Below are 18,587 nucleotides of genomic sequence, written 5' to 3'. Positions count from 1 at the left end.
GGTCAAACACAACCCTGATGCAGCCCTCAATGAAATCGAGTTTGACACCCCTGACCTATACCAATGATTTTCCAAGGCACGTTTTCCCAACCACAGATTTATCCATAGAGTCTATGATCTCTATATAGTCCTATCCTTCCCCTTTACAAAGTGGTTTAAAATATAGGTTTTTCTCCAGCTCTTCTCTGATTGGCTGAGATTTAAAAGCATAGCCTCTGTTATTATTCCCTCTTTCTCCCTTTCTTTTTACTTTTTCCCCCATTGTCTTATGGGCAGAATTTACTTATTGCTAATATTGTGTATGAGTTCCTTACCTGTCAGAATAGACTGGTCCACACGCAGAGTGGTGGATTTGATAGAAATTATACGGATATCAGCTGGGACTTTGTCACCAACTGGGGAACAAAAAAAGAATAACCTCCAGTTTTAGCCACAGAACAGTCACTATTGTTTGATGTAAAAAAATAAAACACCTGCTATTGACTATATGTTAAGCCATGGCTAAGTAAACCACATTTTTCTGAATTAATTGAATTTTCTGGGCTAGCATAACTTAACCGGGTCAAATAAAAATCTAATGTCAAAATCAATATACTAAGCTTGGGTAATTTTTAATCTTAGGTTGTTTCTTCAGATTTAGCATGTGAAAAATCCAATCCATTTGGATAATTTATAGAACAGTATACTATGTAAACTCAGAAAATAGGTTAATTCCCTAACCAGATTTTGTATATAGTATACAGTATGTCCAACTACTGGGTCACAAAGTAACCCTACTGAATTTGCACAAAGAATTGATTTCAGCCTGTTTATGTGTTATGTGAACCCAGCCACAACCAGAATCATCACATCATAGATGTCCAGTAGATGCTGCAGTGATGTCACTCACTTCATGATGTCATTGTGCAAAGGCCATAATTTGTGTCAGTCATATTATCATGCAAATGGCCTATAGTTTCTAAAGTGTGACAATTGTATGGTGACATCATTAAGCATCTGATGTCAATTGCTCAACCTACGGTACAAGTGATTGCACTAGGAACTAAGATAAGGAAGCTGTACAAGGTTTTCCTCCACTGTGAACCAAGGTATGGGCAGCCCTTCCTGTAGGCAAAACAAAGAGCTTGTCTCAGGCCGTGATGGATTCAGTTCCTTTCTGTCAAAGAAGGTTTATTCCAGGCTACGTGTCTGCCTTAGCTAGACAACTGTCCTCAGATGAAATTCAATTTTCAATCCAGATGGTTTCTAAGGCATGTAAACTACTTTATCTTTTGCTTCAGACAGCAGAATGTCTTGGGTCAGAAAGGCTAGAGGTCCATTGACCCAAGTTCTACATTAAGGAAAGAAAAGTGATGGCATCCACTGGAGGGCAGTAGAAGACAGTGTCAAATCTGAACACTTTATGGACAGGAGACCATTGAACAACTCAGTTAACCAGGATCATCAGAGTGGGTTTTTTTCCAGTCTAGATCAGTGTTTCTCAACCTTTGCAGCTTTAAAATATGTAGACTCAACTCCCAGAATTTTCCAATCAGCAATTCTAGGAGTTAAAGTCCACATATATAAAATTGTTAAGGTTGAGAAACATTGGTCTAAAGTCAAAGAACATTATTTATATGGAACTGAAGGTAGCTTGAATGAGAAAAAATTCTTACTGGGGTCAAATTTGAAGCAGGAATTTCATTGGATGAAATTTGCCATATTTATTTATTTATTTATTTATTTATTTATTTATTTATTTATTTATTTATTTATTTATTTATTTTTAAATTTGTATACCGCCCTTCTCCCTGAGGACTCAGGGCAGTGAACAGCCAAGTAAAAGCATAAACTACAAACATTAAAATACAATTAAAAAGATATATATAAATTTGGCCCCATGATTAAAAACAATAACAAACAATTAAAAACATTTTAAAAAGTGTTAGGCCAGCCCGGCTTGCTGGAAAAAGAAGGTTTTGAGGGCACGGCGGAAGGCACCGAGGTCTTGGATTCTCCTTATCTCTGGGGGCAGCTGATTCCAGAGGGTAGGTGCCCCCACAGAGAAGGCCCTCCCCCTGGGGGTCACCAGCCTACATTGTTTGGCTGATGGCACCCCGAGGAGGCCCTCTCTGTGGGAGTGCACAGGTCGATGGGAGGCCATCGGTAGCAGCAGGCGGTCTCGAAGATAACTAGGTCCTATGCCATGGAGCGCTTTAAAGGTGATAACCAACACCTTGAAGCACACCCGGAAGACCACTGGGAGCCAGTGCAGCTCATGCAGGAGAGGTGTTGTATGGGAGCACCATGCGGCTCCCGTGACTACCCGTGTGGCCGCATTCTGGACCAGTTGGAGCCTCCGGGTGCTCTTCAAGGGGAGCCCCATGTAGAGAGCATTGCAGTAGTCCAGGCGAGAGGTGACGAGGGCATGAGTGACTGTGCACAGGGAATCCCGATCAAGAAAGGGCCGCAACTGGCGGATCAGGCGAACCTGACCAAAAGTCCCCCTGGCAATATATTAAATCTCTCTGGTTTTTTTTTTCTACACCACTACAATTCAGAAATAAATATACTACTATTTATCTCCTAGGATTTTTTTTCAACCATGTTGCCCAAGGCAACAATGATAAAACAAATGTCTGAATAGTCCTGAGAAGCAAAATCTCTTTTTAGCATTTTAAAAAGATTCTCTGCTCAGCCAATGGTTAACTTTGCTTTATGCTGGTCTATGACTGTAATGAAGTTTTCATTTGGCTTGGTTAAGCTTTGTTCACAGAAAAAACGAATTAAGGCCGCAAAACATTTAATTCTTGCCTTCATTCTGGAGTCCTCCATTTTTTACAAGCATATTGACCATGAAGAACCAGACAGTGTGGAGAAGGATTTTAATAGCAGAATTCTATATATGTTTGTTTGTAAATAAATGCCATAGAATTCTGTGAGGTTGCCACCCAAGTAAATGGCTTAAGTAATTTAAACCTCTCATAATATGGTAGTTTTGTATTATGTATATATTATATACATATATATAACTGTATATATGTATTATACAGTTTTAAAAACATTTTTCTCCTTGCAGTTTGGAGCTTTTCTGTCAGACCTGCTTTTCCTAAGAAATATTTTTATTAATTCAGCAAGCAACCCATCAGTTAAATTTCAAAATTATATTGTTACACATAGTTATAATTACATTCAGATCATTGATCAGTTTTTGCTGGTATTTTTAATATCAGTTTTGGCTTCTTATCTCCATTAATTGAGTAGAGATAGATGAATTCATTAAAAAGTATCATCACATTGGTTTGTTTATTGTTACATGGTTATCTTGCAGAAAATCTTATTTCTTTAGGAAACATGCTTGAGGTACAATGTAAGTACAATGTAAGTGTAAATGCAATCAATTGGAGCAATTGAAATCAGAAGAGTGAAAATTTTCAACTGCATTTGTGTAAATCTCTCCCATTTAGCACTTAAATATGGTTTTAGAGGTTTAATTCCTGTGGTGACAAAATTGCTCTGAGAAAAATCCAATTTTTCCCTGCTCAATCAGAAATAATTTTGGGGTTCTCCAGTTCCCTTGGCCCCATTCCCCTTCAAAATGTTCCCTGGTTTTCTTTTTTTAAATTAAGTCATTTGCCCACACTCAGCCCAGGTGGGCTTCCTCAGTCTCTCACCTCACTATTCTCCCCACAAAATCCCTCCCAGCAAAGCTATTTAACAAACGCAAACCAGGGTTGGGTTCTACTTACCTTTACTACCGGTTCGTATCGCACCCACTCGCGATACGAACCTGTAGTAAAGGTAAGTAGAACCCACCCCTGAGCCATTTATGAGACTCTGCTCAGTTACCAGATACCTATTCATACCTATTGCATATGGAGCTTAAACTAATAAATATTGCTCAGAAATGCAGGGGAAAACCTTCAAAAATCCCTGTTTTCCTCAGAAGTGCACGATCGTCAAGGATATGCTTCAGATGGACTTCCGGTGGTACCGCTGATGTTGCTGGACGCTCTCTCTCGAAGCGCCAGCCCTGTGATCTTGTAAAGCCACCCTGACAGCGCAAATCAGCTGTCTGGCGGCTGGAAAACCTTTCCCCTGGGAGAAGAGGGAAAGGAGAGCAATCGGATGGGGGTAGAGCTCCCCGAAAGCCCCTGAAATAGTTTTGGGGGCTTGGAGGGTGAGAGCTCCCCAGGAAGTCCGGTGAAACTCCGAGATCCAGGGCGCTTCTGCTTTAAGCAGAAAAAAACATTGCAACCACTTCTGCAATCTTTACTGAGATCTAAGTTGATCATCTATGCAGACGGAGTGAAGACAGGAGAGCAGACAATTGCAAGTAACAAACTCTTAATTCCACGCTTAAATTGCTACTTTTTGAAGCTGCTTAAAGGAGTGAGGAAAATGGCGCTTGTGCTTATTAGGGTGTGAAAGTGAAAGTTAACTCTTGATAAAGCTGTTAACACCCAGCATTGTTCAAGGTGGATGGACAAAAAAAAATGGCTGGCTTTTTTGAAAGTGATGAAGGCTCACTATTACAAACATCAGTAAAAACACAAATACTGATTGCGGATCTTTTTAAAGAAATTTTAGAATCATTTACCTCCGTGTTGATGGAAAGAATGGAAGGGTTTTTCAACAAGGATTTTATTCAAGTTCAAAACAAAGTTGCAAGTGAAGATACTGTAGCGGTATTTCAGTTGCCAAATAATAGTGAGTTGCTGAATGAAGAGGTGGAAGAAACAATCCAGTTTAATGTGCCTTTGGAAAATGGAATGGATGTTTTTCAAATTAAGAAGGAAAGGCTGAGAGGTTTGAAGGAGTGTAACCAGGAAATATTGAGAGAGATTTCTCCAGAGGCTTTGATACAGTCAACTGGAAAATTGTCAGGAGGCGTTGGGATTTCTAATATAAGAAGGTGGATTCGAAGTGGAACTTTACAACTTTTTTACAAAAATGGACTCTCAATCACAGTTAAAGAGGTGTGTTTACTGAAAGGAATTACTTTGCGAAGAGAACAAGATTGTAAGGTACAGCAACTTCAGTTGAAAATTCAAGAACTTATAAAAATAAAAGAAGGCAGAGGAATAAGACTGAAGAAGAAGGTTCGCAAAAAAGTTAGGAAAAAATGGAGATGGAAAAATTACAATCTTTTTGTCTGGGGAGGATAGTAGTAGTGAAAATGAATGACTATACCTGTATCTAGGGATATGATTTGTTTGGAAAAGTTATGTTATAGTGAAAATGAATGATTTACTTATATCTAGGGACATGATTTGTCTTGAAAAGTTATATTAAGTAATGTTATGTTTGAATTGTTATGAGCTACTGACCAAATTTTCATTTTTGTTTTGAAGTATATTAATACTAAAATGTAGAGAATAAGATGAATAAGTTTATGCAAAGTTATTAACTAAGGAATGTTTTCAGGAAGAATCAATATAAATTTATGGGGTAAAAAGTAAAAGTAAGGTTTTTATAATATAATTTATTTGAGATTGGTTAAAATATTTTGTTAATGTGTTAATATATGTAAGGGTTGGAGATGTGATGGTTAATTATAATTGAGCACTGATTGTGCAGTGCTGGAAGAAAGAAGACTTGTTTATTATTGAAGAACGGACAAGAACGAAGTTGGATTGATTATTTTCAAGCAATAACTGGTTTAAATAGTTATATTCAGATATGAACAAGGGGAGTTAAAGTGCAAAAGGGAGATAAACCTATAGATAGTTAGCTTATGTTTTTGTTTTTGTTTATATGTTTGTTAAATGCTATATCCTGTATTTGCTTTGGGAAGTCGGGGGGGGGGGAGGGTTGGGGCAGTAGGGGGGAGGAGGGAAGGGAAAATATGTGTAAACTTTTTAAAAACTTTTTAATTAAAAAAAAAAAAAGGATATGCTTCAGGTATGTCAGGATTGAAGAATGTAGGATGCAGATGGGGTGGAAGTTATATTTTTGCCCTGCTTCTAAGGTAGCCAGAGGCAGAATCCCAGTGTGGGTTTCTCCTTTGCCTGTCCCTCTTTCATCTGACAAGGCACAGTAACCCTAGATGTCCAAATGCACCGAAGCTCACTTTTCCACCAGCGCATTAAGTGTCTCTCTCTCTCCCTCCTTGCCTGCTTCATCACATTCCCAAAGCATCACCAGCTGCCTGCCAGTGTCCATACAAGGAGAAGCTGGTTGCTGGGCACTATCCATTGCTCCATTTCCTTCTCTTCTTCAAGGAGATGGAGGGGTCACAACTTCCCTAGGCAGGGAGGGGAACTCAGGGCCAGGCCAGACTAGGAGAAAGGTGGCAACAACTATGTTCCTACATCCCCCTAACTGATGCCAAAGTTGCTTGGCCAGCAGCATTTAAAAGAAAATTAAAAGAAAAAAGCATGACCAAGGAACTGGGCTGTCACAAGTAAATGCCTTATTCTCCAATATGTAAATAGTATATGAACGGGATATCAGGGGTTAATTTATTCTTCACTTCTTAATGTATTCATACTTCACCACTCCCATATCTAGCTCCACCCATTGTATATATAAGGAGCTGCACGCACCCATTCCTTGCTTCTATCTGTGAATATTCAGTGAATATAGAATGCCTTGTGTAAATAAAGAGAGATATATTTGAACTCTTAATTCTTAAATGATTTATTGAGTCTGATCCTGAAAACATTGCAACAAGCTGGTAGCAGAGGATGGTTAAATTGACTCAATAAAAACTTAAATATATCTAAGAGAGATAGGCCCAACACCAGGGCATACAGCAAAGAAATGGAAACGGATCAAGAAATAATCGATGAGTCCACAAATGCGATTTCGAGAGAATCTGAAGAATACACCACTGAAGACGAAGAAATAATAAATGAAAATGATGACCGAGAGGAAAACAAAATAGAAAACAACGAACTCAGGTCAGAGATATTAAAACTGTTAAAAAGCCAGAAGAACGATGAAAGCCTCATCGCGAACCTCCAAGATATGCTGAAAAACAGCGGAGCAGCGAGAGAGAAGCACATCGCTACTGAAAAGCCAAAAGATTCAAAAATAGTGAGTGATACGATTACAGACAAAAATGCTGTGAAGAAGAAAAACGGTGATCCCGCGCAAAATTTCAAATGGCAGCCATCTTGGTTTCAACAGACCTCCAGGGTGAGCGAAGCAGAGCCAATCAGAAAACTTGATTCAAAATTTCTGGCGCGAAAGACATTACTAGATAATGAAAATGAAAAAGAAAAGTCAAACACCTCAGAAGGATCAGAATCGGAAAGTGAAGGTGATTCAACAGACACACAAATAAAGTCAGCAATGAAAACGCTTTTTGCTGCATTTGGACCGAAACTAAAGATTACCAAAAAATCAACTAGAAAGCAAGCGAGCAAGCCAACGCCTCAAAATCTACCCGCTCCCATCCTGACGACGAGAGCACCGACGCCTGAACCCAGAGAGCCCTGCAGATACCGCCCCACACCGCAGATCGATGCGAGCACCAACGCTCTCAAGAGAAGAAAAAGAACAACCGCCATCGTCAGGACTCCCAAGATCGAGCCGGAGACCGATTCATCTGAGGAGGAGCAGAGCGAGCGAGCCGCAACGACGAGAACCTCTCACGACGACTCCAGGAATGAAATGAGCAACGCGCATGCGCAAGACTACGCAGACGGTCCAGGAAGACATGAGTTGCTGAAAGGATCGTGCAGACTCGTTGCGAGCATTCCCACGCCGTTTTGTAATTTCCAGCATTTACGAGACCACGGACTACCCTCAGTTGTAAGTAATGGACCCAATAATGTCAGAAACTTGCCCAGTGACTTCCCAAAGCTGAGAATAGATGGCATTAATTTACAAGAATGGTATCAGCAGCTCCAGGTTGTCTTTATGAAAGAAAACTTACTGTTTTTTATCACTAATCCCCCAAAAAGACCTTGGACTCTAAAGTTAGACTGCTTACACCATAGAGCATTTTTCTTATTAATTTCTAGTGTATCTCCTGCAATGTATCACAGCATTAAGCAAAATCTGACTGTCTCAGAAATTATTCAATGCATGTTCAATTTATTTCACAGTGATAGTGTAGCTACTACCACAAGAATGTCTAAAGATTTCTTTTCTTCTAGGATAAAACCAGGGGTTTCCATAAGTGAACATTTAATATCTTTAAACAAAATTAGAGCTGAACTGCATTTAAGGGGGGAGGTGATTTCAGACCAAACGATGAAAAGTGTTATCATCAACTCACTTGACCCATCATGGGATAATTATATGTCACATTTAGACACAATCAATCTAGGATACTTATCCATAGAAAGTCTATCCAATAAGTTAATAGCTGAAGACAATTCAAGGAGGAGTCGCTCTAACAACCACATAGAACACAAATCATATAGAAAGGTAGCTTTTCAAGAAAGATATCATGAAACATTTAGATGCACATTGGAAGATGCTGGCTTAAGCAAACAATTCTGGTCAGAAGCCCTACAATATTCCAATTACACACAAAATAGAACTTGGTCCAGCATTGTAAATAAGACACCATATGAAGTGATGTATAATAGGAAACCAAAATTAGCACACATGCACATATTTGGAGTCACTGCAGACGTACACATACCTAAACAATTAAGAAGAAAAGGAGAAAATGTGTCTAGAAGACTTAGATTTATGGGATATGAGACAGGTACAAAAGGATACAGATTCATTGATAATAATAACAAATTTATAGTTTCCAGAACAGCTGTGTTCCATGAACAGGCCAACTGGTCTAAAATACATCTTAATGAAATATTCCCAAGCAACAACACAGATACAAAACCCCAAGAGAAAAGAACTATAGAAAAGCAAAATGACAACAAACATAGAAACAAAACCAAAACATGGACAAACAGTCAACACAAAATAAAGACAGATACATTAACAAAAAAGGAAGCAAGATATTTGCATGATAATAATAGTAAACCTGAAAAAACAATTAGAAACACCAGAAATCAAATGCCAAATAAGTACAAGGATTATATAATGCATATGAATGGAGAATCAACGACACCTAATACATATGAGGAAGTGTTAAAACTTCCTCCTAAAGAAAAAGAAAAATGGGAATTAGCAATGACAAAAGAGATGGAAAGTTTACAAGGATTAGATGTATTTACACCTGCAATTGCACCAAAGGACAAAACTATTATTGGCACTAGGTGGATATATAAAATTAAAAATTTAGAGGGAGGCAATACTCTATACAAGGCTAGATTAGTTGCACAAGGTTATGCACAGAAATATCCCGAGGATTATACTGACACATACTCCCCCACAGTAAGAACTGAGAGTGTCAAAACAGCCCTAGTTGTAGCATCAGCACTCAATCTCGATGTATTCCAATATGACATACAGACTGCGTATTTACACGCCAAATTAGATAAGGAAATATATGTAAGAGCACCTCACAGTCAATACACGAACAAGAATGAGACTTGGTTATTAAACAAAAGTTTATACGGGTTAAAACAATCTGGTAAACGATGGTATGATTGTTTAGTAAAAGTACTTAAAACTATGGATTTCAGTGCTACTACTGTTGATAACTGTTTCTTTGTTAAAAAGGGTGATGATTACATAGAATTTGTATTGATCTATGTAGATGACATTTTGTACATAGGTAAACATAAAGAAAGAAGAGAAACATTTGTAACAAAGCTAAATGAACATTTTTCACTGAAATCTTTAGGCAAAGTAAATAAGTATCTTGGTGTTCAAATTAGTAAAACTAGAAGAGGATTCAAGCTTTCTCAGAGAGATAAGATCATAGAGCTCTTGAACAAATGTAATCTAAGCGATGCCAAACCCTGTGACACTCCTATGCAGACTGACTTTCTAAGGAATGCAGATGAATCATCCCCTGAGTTCAAAGATAACACATTCTATAGATCAATCATAGGTTCCCTTCTTTACATTTCCAATTGGACCAGACCTGATATCGCTTTACCCCTCAATTTATTGTCCAGACATGTCAGCAAACCAACAATGTACCATTGGGAAGCTGTCAAAAGGATATTAAGATATTTAAAGAATACCTTAGATTTTTGTTTGATATTAGAGCCTAATAATGTCAAGGAGCCAAACCTCACATGTTACGCAGATGCGGATTGGGCTGGAGACACTTCATGCAGAAAAAGTACATCTGGTTATATATTCCTCCTTAACGGTTGTCCAGTTTACTGGTACACTGGCAAACAAGATTTAGTGGCCACTTCAACAACAGAAGCAGAATATGTTTGTCTATCTAAAGCAGCAAATAACCTTGTATGGTTTAATGACTTAATTTCTGACATTTGGAAAAAACCCGCCTTGCCTTTTGTCATGCATGAAGATAATAAAGCGGCTATCGAAATATCTAGATCTGATGCCATTGGACAAAGGTCCAGACATATAGATATAAAATTTAAACATGTGAGACAGTTATCTCAGGATGGATTTATTAAAGCGGTGCATTGTGAGACATCAGAACAATTAGCTGACATATTAACAAAACCTTTGCCATCTAAGCAACATAAATACCTGACTTCTAAGCTATATGTTTTGTATTGTTCTGAATCTGAATGTAATTGGTGTAGCATATCGAATCGGCATTTAGAGGGGGATTTGTCACAAGTAAATGCCTTATTCTCCAATATGTAAATAGTATATGAACGGGATATCAGGGGTTAATTTATTCTTCACTTCTTAATGTATTCATACTTCACCACTCCCATATCTAGCTCCACCCATTGTATATATAAGGAGCTGCACGCACCCATTCCTTGCTTCTATCTGTGAATATTCAGTGAATATAGAATGCCTTGTGTAAATAAAGAGAGATATATTTGAACTCTTAATTCTTAAATGATTTATTGAGTCTGATCCTGAAAACATTGCAACATGGCCTTTCAATATTAAAAAGAATGAGACATGGAGAGATTGAGAGTTTCTAGACCTTCTCTGTAGAGGGAAACATTTACCTCTAAGTTTTTGGAAGCTGACTTTGATGACAAAATATTTTGTGCATCCACATGCACACATGAATTGTTTTATTTATTTATTTTTTTATTTATTTTATTGCAATTTATATGCCGCCCTTCTCCCAAAGGACTCAGGGCGGCTTACAAGATAAAAATTCAACAATATGAATTAAATATAAATTAAAATCCAATTTAAATTAATTAAAATTATTACAATGTAAAACCCCCCCTCAACGGGTCAGTCCATTTGATGAAAAAGCCACGTCTTCAGTTCGCGGCAGAAGGAGAGGAGGTCAGGGGCTGTCCTAAGCAAACCGTGGGCAAACCGTTCCAGAGGGTTGGCGCTCCCACAGAGACACGGTCTCCCCCTGGGGGCCGCCAGCCGACATTGTCTGACTGACGGCACCCTGAAGAGGCCCGCTCTGTGAGAGCACACAGGATGATGGGAGGATGGCAGAAGATGGTCCTGCAAGTACCCCGGGCCTAAGCCATGTAGGGCTTTATAGGTGAGCACCAGCACCTTGAAACGAACCCGGAGGACCACCGGCAGCCAGTGCAGGTGTTACACGGGAGTAACGAGAGGCTCCCGTAACAACCTGCGCGGCCACATTCTGGACTAGTTGAAGCCTCCGGGTGCATCCCAAGGGCAGCCCCATGTAGAGGGCATTACAGTAATCCAACCGAGAAGTAACAAGGGCATGAGTGACTGTGGCGAGGGCATCCCGGTCTAGGAAAGGGCGCAACTGGTGCACCAGGCGTACCTGTGCGAAAGCCCCCCTGGTTACATCTGTCAAGTGATCTTCTAAAGACAGCCATGAATCCAGGAGGACACCCAGATTGCAAACCCTTTCAGGGGGAGTAAGTACCTCCCCTCCTATCACGAGTGACGGAACCACTAGATCCCGAGATGCCGGCATCCACAGCCACTTGGTCTTGGATGGGTTGAGTCTGAGTCTGTTTCTTCCCATCCAGGCCCACACCGCTTCCAGGCAGTGGGACATCACAGAAAGGGCATCCCCAGGGTGGTCTGGGGTGGAGATATAAAGCTGAGTATCATCAGCATATTGATGATACCTCACCCCAAAACCACGAATGATCTCACCCAGCAGCTTCATATAGATGTTAAAGAGCAGGGGGGAGAGAACCGACCCCTGAGGCACCCCACATGTGAGGGGCCTCGGGGAGGATCTCTGTCCCCCTGCCCATACAAACTGCGAGCGACCTGAGAGGTAGGAGGACAACCACCGTAAAACAGTGCCTCCTATCCCCAGCCCCCTGAGTCGCTGCAGCAGGATACCATGGTCGATGGTATCAAAAGCCGCTGAGAGGTCAAGTAGGACCAGGATGGAGGAACAGCCCCCATCCCGGGCCCACCAGAGATCATTCACCAGGGCGACCAATGCAGTTTCCGTGCTGTGACCGTGCCTGAAACCTGATTGGTACGGGTCAAGGTAGTCCGTTTCCTCCAGGAATTGAGGGAGTTGCTGTGCCACCATGGACTCGACAACCTTCGCTATAAAGCAAAGGTTGGAGACTGGACGATAGTTGTTAAGGGAGTCCGGATCCAGGGTAGGCTTCTTAAGGAGGGGTCGAACCACCGCCTCTTTAAGTGCGGCAGGGAAGACCCCTTCCTTTAAAGAAGCATTGACAACAGCCTGGATCCAGCCTCCAGTCACCTCTCTGGCTGCAGAAACAAGCCAGGAGGGACAAGGGTCCAATAAACACGTGGAGGCACCGAGCCGACCCACAATCCTGTCCACTTCATCCACTGAAACAGGCTCAAACCCAACCCAGATGTTACCTTCAAGACAAGCCCTTGTCTCCTCGATAGACTCTGCCCAGTCACAGTCCAACCCAGTCCGGATCTGAGCGATTTTATCTTGCAGAAACTGTACGAAATCCTCAGCTCTGCCCTGCAAGGGGTCCTCCCTCGCTCCATGATTGAAAAGAGAGCGGGTCACTCTAAACAGGGCTGCTGGGCGGTTTTCTGCAGATGCAATGAGAGCGGTGAAATAATGGCGTTTCGCCGCTTCCATCGCCACAAGATAAGACCTAATATGGGTTCTTAACTGTGTTCGGTCAGATTCCGACCGGGAGGATCTCCAACTGCCCTCTAGGCGTCTTTTCCGATGCTTCATTTCCCTAAGCTCCACGGTAAACCATGGAGCCACCCGGGAGCCACCCGGGATCTGCATCGGGTCAGAGGCCGCAAAGGCAAAGGCTACGCACTGTTACTCATGTGCTGGTCACCTCCCGTCTTGACTACTGCAACGCTCTCTACCTAGGGCTGCCCTTGAAAACCACTCGAAGGCTTCAGCTGGTGCAGAATGCGGCCGCGCGGGTTGTGATGGGAGCGTCCCGACACTCCCATGTTACACCCCTCCTGCGTGACTTGCATTGGTTACCGGTTGCCCTTCGGGTGAGGTTCAAGGTGCTGGTTATTACCTACAAAGCCCTTCATGGCCTAGGCCCGGGATATTTTTCGGATCCCCTGCAACCAGCGACAATTCTCAATCGCCCGGTGTGTTCCCACAGACAGGGCCTCTTCAGGGTGCCGTCGGCTAGACAGTGTTAGCTGGCGACCCCCAGGGGGAGAGCTTTCTCTGTGGGCGCACCCACCCTCTGGAACCAGCTTCCTTTGGAGCTCCAGATGGCCCCTGACCTTCGCTTGTTCTGCCGCAATTTGAAGACCTGGTTGTTCCGCAGTCTGGACTGATGGGGGTGGGGGGGGGGGTGTTAATGAATTTTAAATTGTTTTAAATTGGGATTTTAATTTTATATTGGCAGGAATTGTGCATTTTACCATTGTGAGCCGCCCTGAGTCCTCGGAGATAGGGCGGCATATAAATTGCATAAAATAAATAAAAATAAATAAAATAAAGGTGCGATTCGATCCAAGGCCCCCGCCACAGCCTGTTCCAGGCCACCACCAGGGCCTCGGACGAATCATGGGTTAAGGAGGCGGGAAATGACCCAAGCTCCATCAGGAACCTTTCAGGGTCCATCAGGCGCCTGGGGCAGAACCATCTCACAGGTTCCGCCTCCCAGTGGCAGGGTCTGGCGGAGAGAAAGTCCAGCCTGAGGAGGGAATGATAGGTCCATGACAGGGGGTAGATGGATAAGTCCCCCTTACCCCGATCATTTATCCACTGTCCAGAGAGAAAAATCAGGACGAGTGTGTGTCCTCCTTTATGAGTTGGGCCCTGTACAACCTGAGTTAGGTCCATGGCCGTCATGGAGGTCATGAACTCCCGCACTAGCTCAGATGTCTCCCCAACCGATGGCAAGTTGAAATCTCCCACAGCCAAAAGGCTGGGGAGTTCAACCACCAACTCGGCCAAGACATCTAGTAGTGCGGGCAGAGCTGAGGCTACGCAGCTGGGAGATAGGTACGTAACCAACAGACCCGACTGAACTCCAGGGTCCCACTTCAAAAGGAGCGATTCACACCCGCCTATCTGAGGAACAGTGACCTCCCTGGGGCTGAGACTCTCCCTAATAACTACTGCCACCTCCCCACCCCTACCCTGGAGTCGCGGCTGGTGAAGCACACGGAAGCCTGGGGGACATAAATCAGAGAGAGGGACACCTCCCTCCAGCCCTAACCAGGTCTCCGTGATGCAGGCCAGGTCCGCATCCTCCTCTTCAACAAGATCTCGCACGAGGAGGGCCTTGTTCATCACGGACCTGGCATTCAAGTACACCAGCTGGAGTCCAGGGCTCCGCACTCCTACACCCCTGGGGGAGCAGGGGGAGCCAAGGGGGCAGGAGCGCACCACCGCTTGGACACAGTGGCGACGCTCTCCATATCCCCTCTTCTCATATCCCCTGCCTCTCTCAACCATCACAGGGATTGGAAGACCCTCTCTCTACCGAGCCTCTTCTTTCCCTCCCCCTGCCCCCACAACCGTCAGACGGGCCAGGTTGCTGAACTGTAAGAGCCGCCCCCGGCTCATTCCTCGCCACCCACCTCCCAGGTCCCCTTAAAATTTGGTTAAAAACTCTAATTAAAAAGCCCCTCAGACCCCGCTTTGAAGCATGCCACCACTCGGGGTTCCAAAACCCATCCTTGAGGTAGGCCTTTGATAGATAGGAAGGCCACGTCCGCGAGAGGGGGGCATCTCACAGCGAGAGGAGGTCCACCGAAGTATAAGCCAGTTGAAAAATATCGGAGGCAGATGAAAGGCGACTATGGGCGCCGGAGATGGTAAAGCAGGAGAGGGCAAATGCAGTGCAACTGGGCGTAGGAAAAACCGGAAAGTCCACCACTCTCTCACAGCAATGGAAAGTCAGATCAACTGCGATGATTTTATCCGGGGGAATTAGCCGCAGCCGCCCTCTCACGACGACTAGGCAGCAGAAAAGCCACCAGCGGAGTCATGAATCATTCCCCCGGTAATGAAGCAGCAGTAGTTATCCAGGACTCCCAGCACCCACGCTTGTAGCCCGCTGTCCCTCTCCGCAGCGCCGAGACCGATGGGAAGCGATGGAAAGGAGGCTGAGATGTAACAATGCAGCAACAGAGAAAAGGAGATCAGATGGCAATATAATAAGGAGGGTATAATAAGGAGGATGATACGAGGTCCCAAAGCAGCTGAAGCTGGCAAAAATAGACTGGCCTAAATCAGAGTCAGGGCAGCAGTCAGGGGAGGCCACTAAAAAAAGGGGGGGAGGGACCACGAGGAGGAGACAAAGATGGAAAAATTGCCAATTCCCCTCCGGCCAACTCCCAGCACCCCCAGTATTTACCCCAATAAATATCAAATTATTGATATTTGAGCTGGAGTTTTACTTTCCTGTTGGATTTTTAACTCTCCAGGACAAATTGGGGAGGGATAGGATCAGGGTGGGGGGCAGAGGTCCTATTTTAAAGGGAATGGTCCAAATAGAAGGGCTTTAGTTTCTAAAATGAGAGGGGAGGGGCTTGTAGTGGCCTGCCAACTGTTAGCAGCCAGCATATTGCCTGTTCAGTCACAATGATAAGATGTCTTGCGTTCTCCTTAAATTAACAAATCCTTTCAAAATTTACACTTAAATGTATGGACTCAAAAGAGCAAAAACTTTTTCCCTTCACACTTTGTCCTATTTGCTACACATAAGTGGGAGAATATGAATTTTATGTAAAGTCTGTCCTTTTTTTGGCAATGCAGTGTTTCTCTTTTCTAGGCACACAGAATTAACCACTCTGATCCCCTTTGTATGAATGTGTGACAAAAAGGAAAGCAAGAAAGAGGCTACAAGACCTTGTTAGGGAGACTGCTCAATCACATGGATGGATGGGTGGCTGCCCTTTATATTTTGGAAACACTTGTGCAACTGGCCACAGAGTAAATGATCTCTGAATTAAATTAATTTTAAAAGAAGGAGGGAATAATCTGGCTGCTGGCCCAGCTCTGAGGGCAGCTGTTATCCAGTAAGTGCAGCTGAAAGGGATTCCTCAGGGCTTTCACTGCTCCACCTCCAGCTCTCACTCTCCATGGGGACTGTCTGTTCCCAAAACATCCCTCTTGCCTCTATTCCAGGGTCAAGCCCAAGGAGTAAACAAGCTCCATGATGGTGGGGTCTTATTCAGATTTTGCTGAAGCAGCATCTCCAGAACTTCCTGTGGATTTGAGGCTGAAGGAAAACACTATCTAACCCAAATGAAAATAGCCACTCTTCTCCTGACTTGTGGGAAATGGCTGCTCCAGTGTGACCCAACAGGGTACCTCCTGGAGTGGCAGGAAAAGTAGGGAGAAGTAGGTGCCACATCTGGATTGGGATTCTCAGCCTTGCACAAATGTCACTGGAAGGAGAGGATGGCAAAAGCAGACTTCTAAGTGTGTAAACAGACAGGAGGAGAAAACGCTGGCTTTAAATGAGGTTTGCAGCAATATATTGTCACAAGAGGAAAAAATAACCTAGAGTGGGTGGTCATTAATCCAATTTCTAACATGAAGTATTTAGAAATAGACATTGTCAGAACGTTTCTTTTTCACCTACTGGAAAATCAAAACAAGTTCAGTTTAATTCATTCTTGGTTGATATTCACTCAATTAATTTGATAAATTCTGAAATTTCCCTGAGAGAATTAGACCTCAATTTAACCTTTTCTCTTGGAACAGAAGTATTCTTGCCTTCACTGAGGGCATTTTCCTAGGGCTAAATTAAATTGCTGCTCAATCCTGCCAAGCTTCAATCTGCCTAAACTGCCTGTTTCAAGTCACTGCAGTCACCTTATTTCCTTCCAAAGATTATGGATAACAAAAACCAGACAGATTTGACCTACCTAGAAGCAAATTTTGAACAGCATTAGAATAAGAGTTAAATTCTACTTCAATGCAGGGGTGGGTTCTAAATTTTTTTTACTACCGGTTCTGTGGGCATGGCTTATTTTGTGGGTGTGGCTTGGGGGGTAATGTGACTGGGTGGGCGTGGCCAACTTTTTTTTTTACTTTTACTTTTAAAAGCATTTTTTCTACAACCTTAAGAGGTTGCAGAAAACAATGCTTTTAGAAGCTTCTGACAATCAGGCAAATCTGCTGGGATCATCAGAAGCTTTTAAAGGGATTTTTTTTTTCCTACAACCTCCTCGGAGGTTTGGGCAACCCGTCCTTTTTTTGGGGGGGGGATCTTTCCAAAGAAAAGGAATGCAGATATGGCAGGTTTAAAGAGCCCTCCGCTGCAAAGCCAGAGGCATCCCCTGGAAGTCCCAGTCATCGGAGATCCTGGCTCCCCACCCCAAACAAGCCAATCCACAGGCTCGGATTCCCATCCACCCCACTCTCCCTGCGAGCCACACAAAACGCGCGTGGAGCATCGGAATCCCCAACTCGCGCCTGGTTTTGCAAAAGCCCAGTTGGATAGGACCCCCCCCGTGCCCACCCTCCCCACTCCCTCCGCCGGTTCCCTGGCGGTGTAGGCAGCAGCCCCGGGTGGGGAAAGGAGGCGCCGGCCATGAGGCCGCTTTGCAAAGGTGCACCTGCGCGGCGCCTCCTGCGCTCTCACCTGTTGGATCTGCCCGGACACCATCACCACCGCTGCAGCCACTGGAGCCCGTCCGGCGCTGGCGGGGAACTTTTTCAAACTTGGCCTGGCCCCGCGGAGGAAATGCGGCGCGCATCTCACACCCTCTGCTGGCTCTCCGATCTGGTCGGAGCCCGGGAAGCCCCCGTGGAAAACTCGCCATCTTTGCCCTGCCCTCGCAGGTAGACCCAGGGCCCTAGGAAGGTCGTGGGGATGCTGGGCCCCACGCGCCCAGGCGAGTCGTGTTTGGCGCCGTGGGCGCATTGTGGGGATGGCGGCCTCTGGGGCAAGTTTCACCTTCTGCTCTGCTCCCATGTGTCTGGGGCGGATGGCTTATCCCTCGGTCGAGCCGGCTAAGAGGCAACGTTCCTCCTCCTGCCATCCTCGAGCTCAGCTCCGGGCAGTGTCCAGCCAGCCATACCTGGCTTCTCCCTGCGGCAGCCCACGTCGATCCCAGACAGCGGAACTTCGGGGCCTTTCCTCATGGTGGTGGTGATGAGGCAGGCAGGCAGCCGGGTGCACGGGAGCGACTGGCGGCAGCGTTCCTGGCTGGCAAAGGACGAAGTCCCGGGGCTGCATGCAGGCAATGACGGTGGGCGGGGTAAGTGACCGGCGACCGGG

General features: G+C 44.0%; 1 protein-coding gene across 2 annotated transcripts in view; it reads right to left on the bottom strand.

The window, feature by feature from the left end:
- ATP2A1 (ATPase sarcoplasmic/endoplasmic reticulum Ca2+ transporting 1) overlaps positions 1-18,587 on the bottom strand; it is an 84,820-nt gene that overhangs the window by 52,704 nt on the left and 13,529 nt on the right. For both annotated transcript variants that reach the window (XM_070944574.1, XM_070944573.1), the window contains exon 6: positions 315-395. In XM_070944574.1, the coding sequence (XP_070800675.1) occupies positions 315-395 (81 nt within the window). The remainder of the gene's footprint in view (positions 1-314; positions 396-18,587) is intronic.

This window comes from Pituophis catenifer, unplaced genomic scaffold (genome assembly GCF_029215685.1).
Source record: "Pituophis catenifer annectens isolate HBS135680 unplaced genomic scaffold, rPitCat1.0.hap2 SCAF_5, whole genome shotgun sequence".
Taxonomy (NCBI): domain Eukaryota; kingdom Metazoa; phylum Chordata; class Lepidosauria; order Squamata; family Colubridae; genus Pituophis; species Pituophis catenifer.
This window is presented reverse-complemented; position numbering and strand designations above follow the sequence as displayed.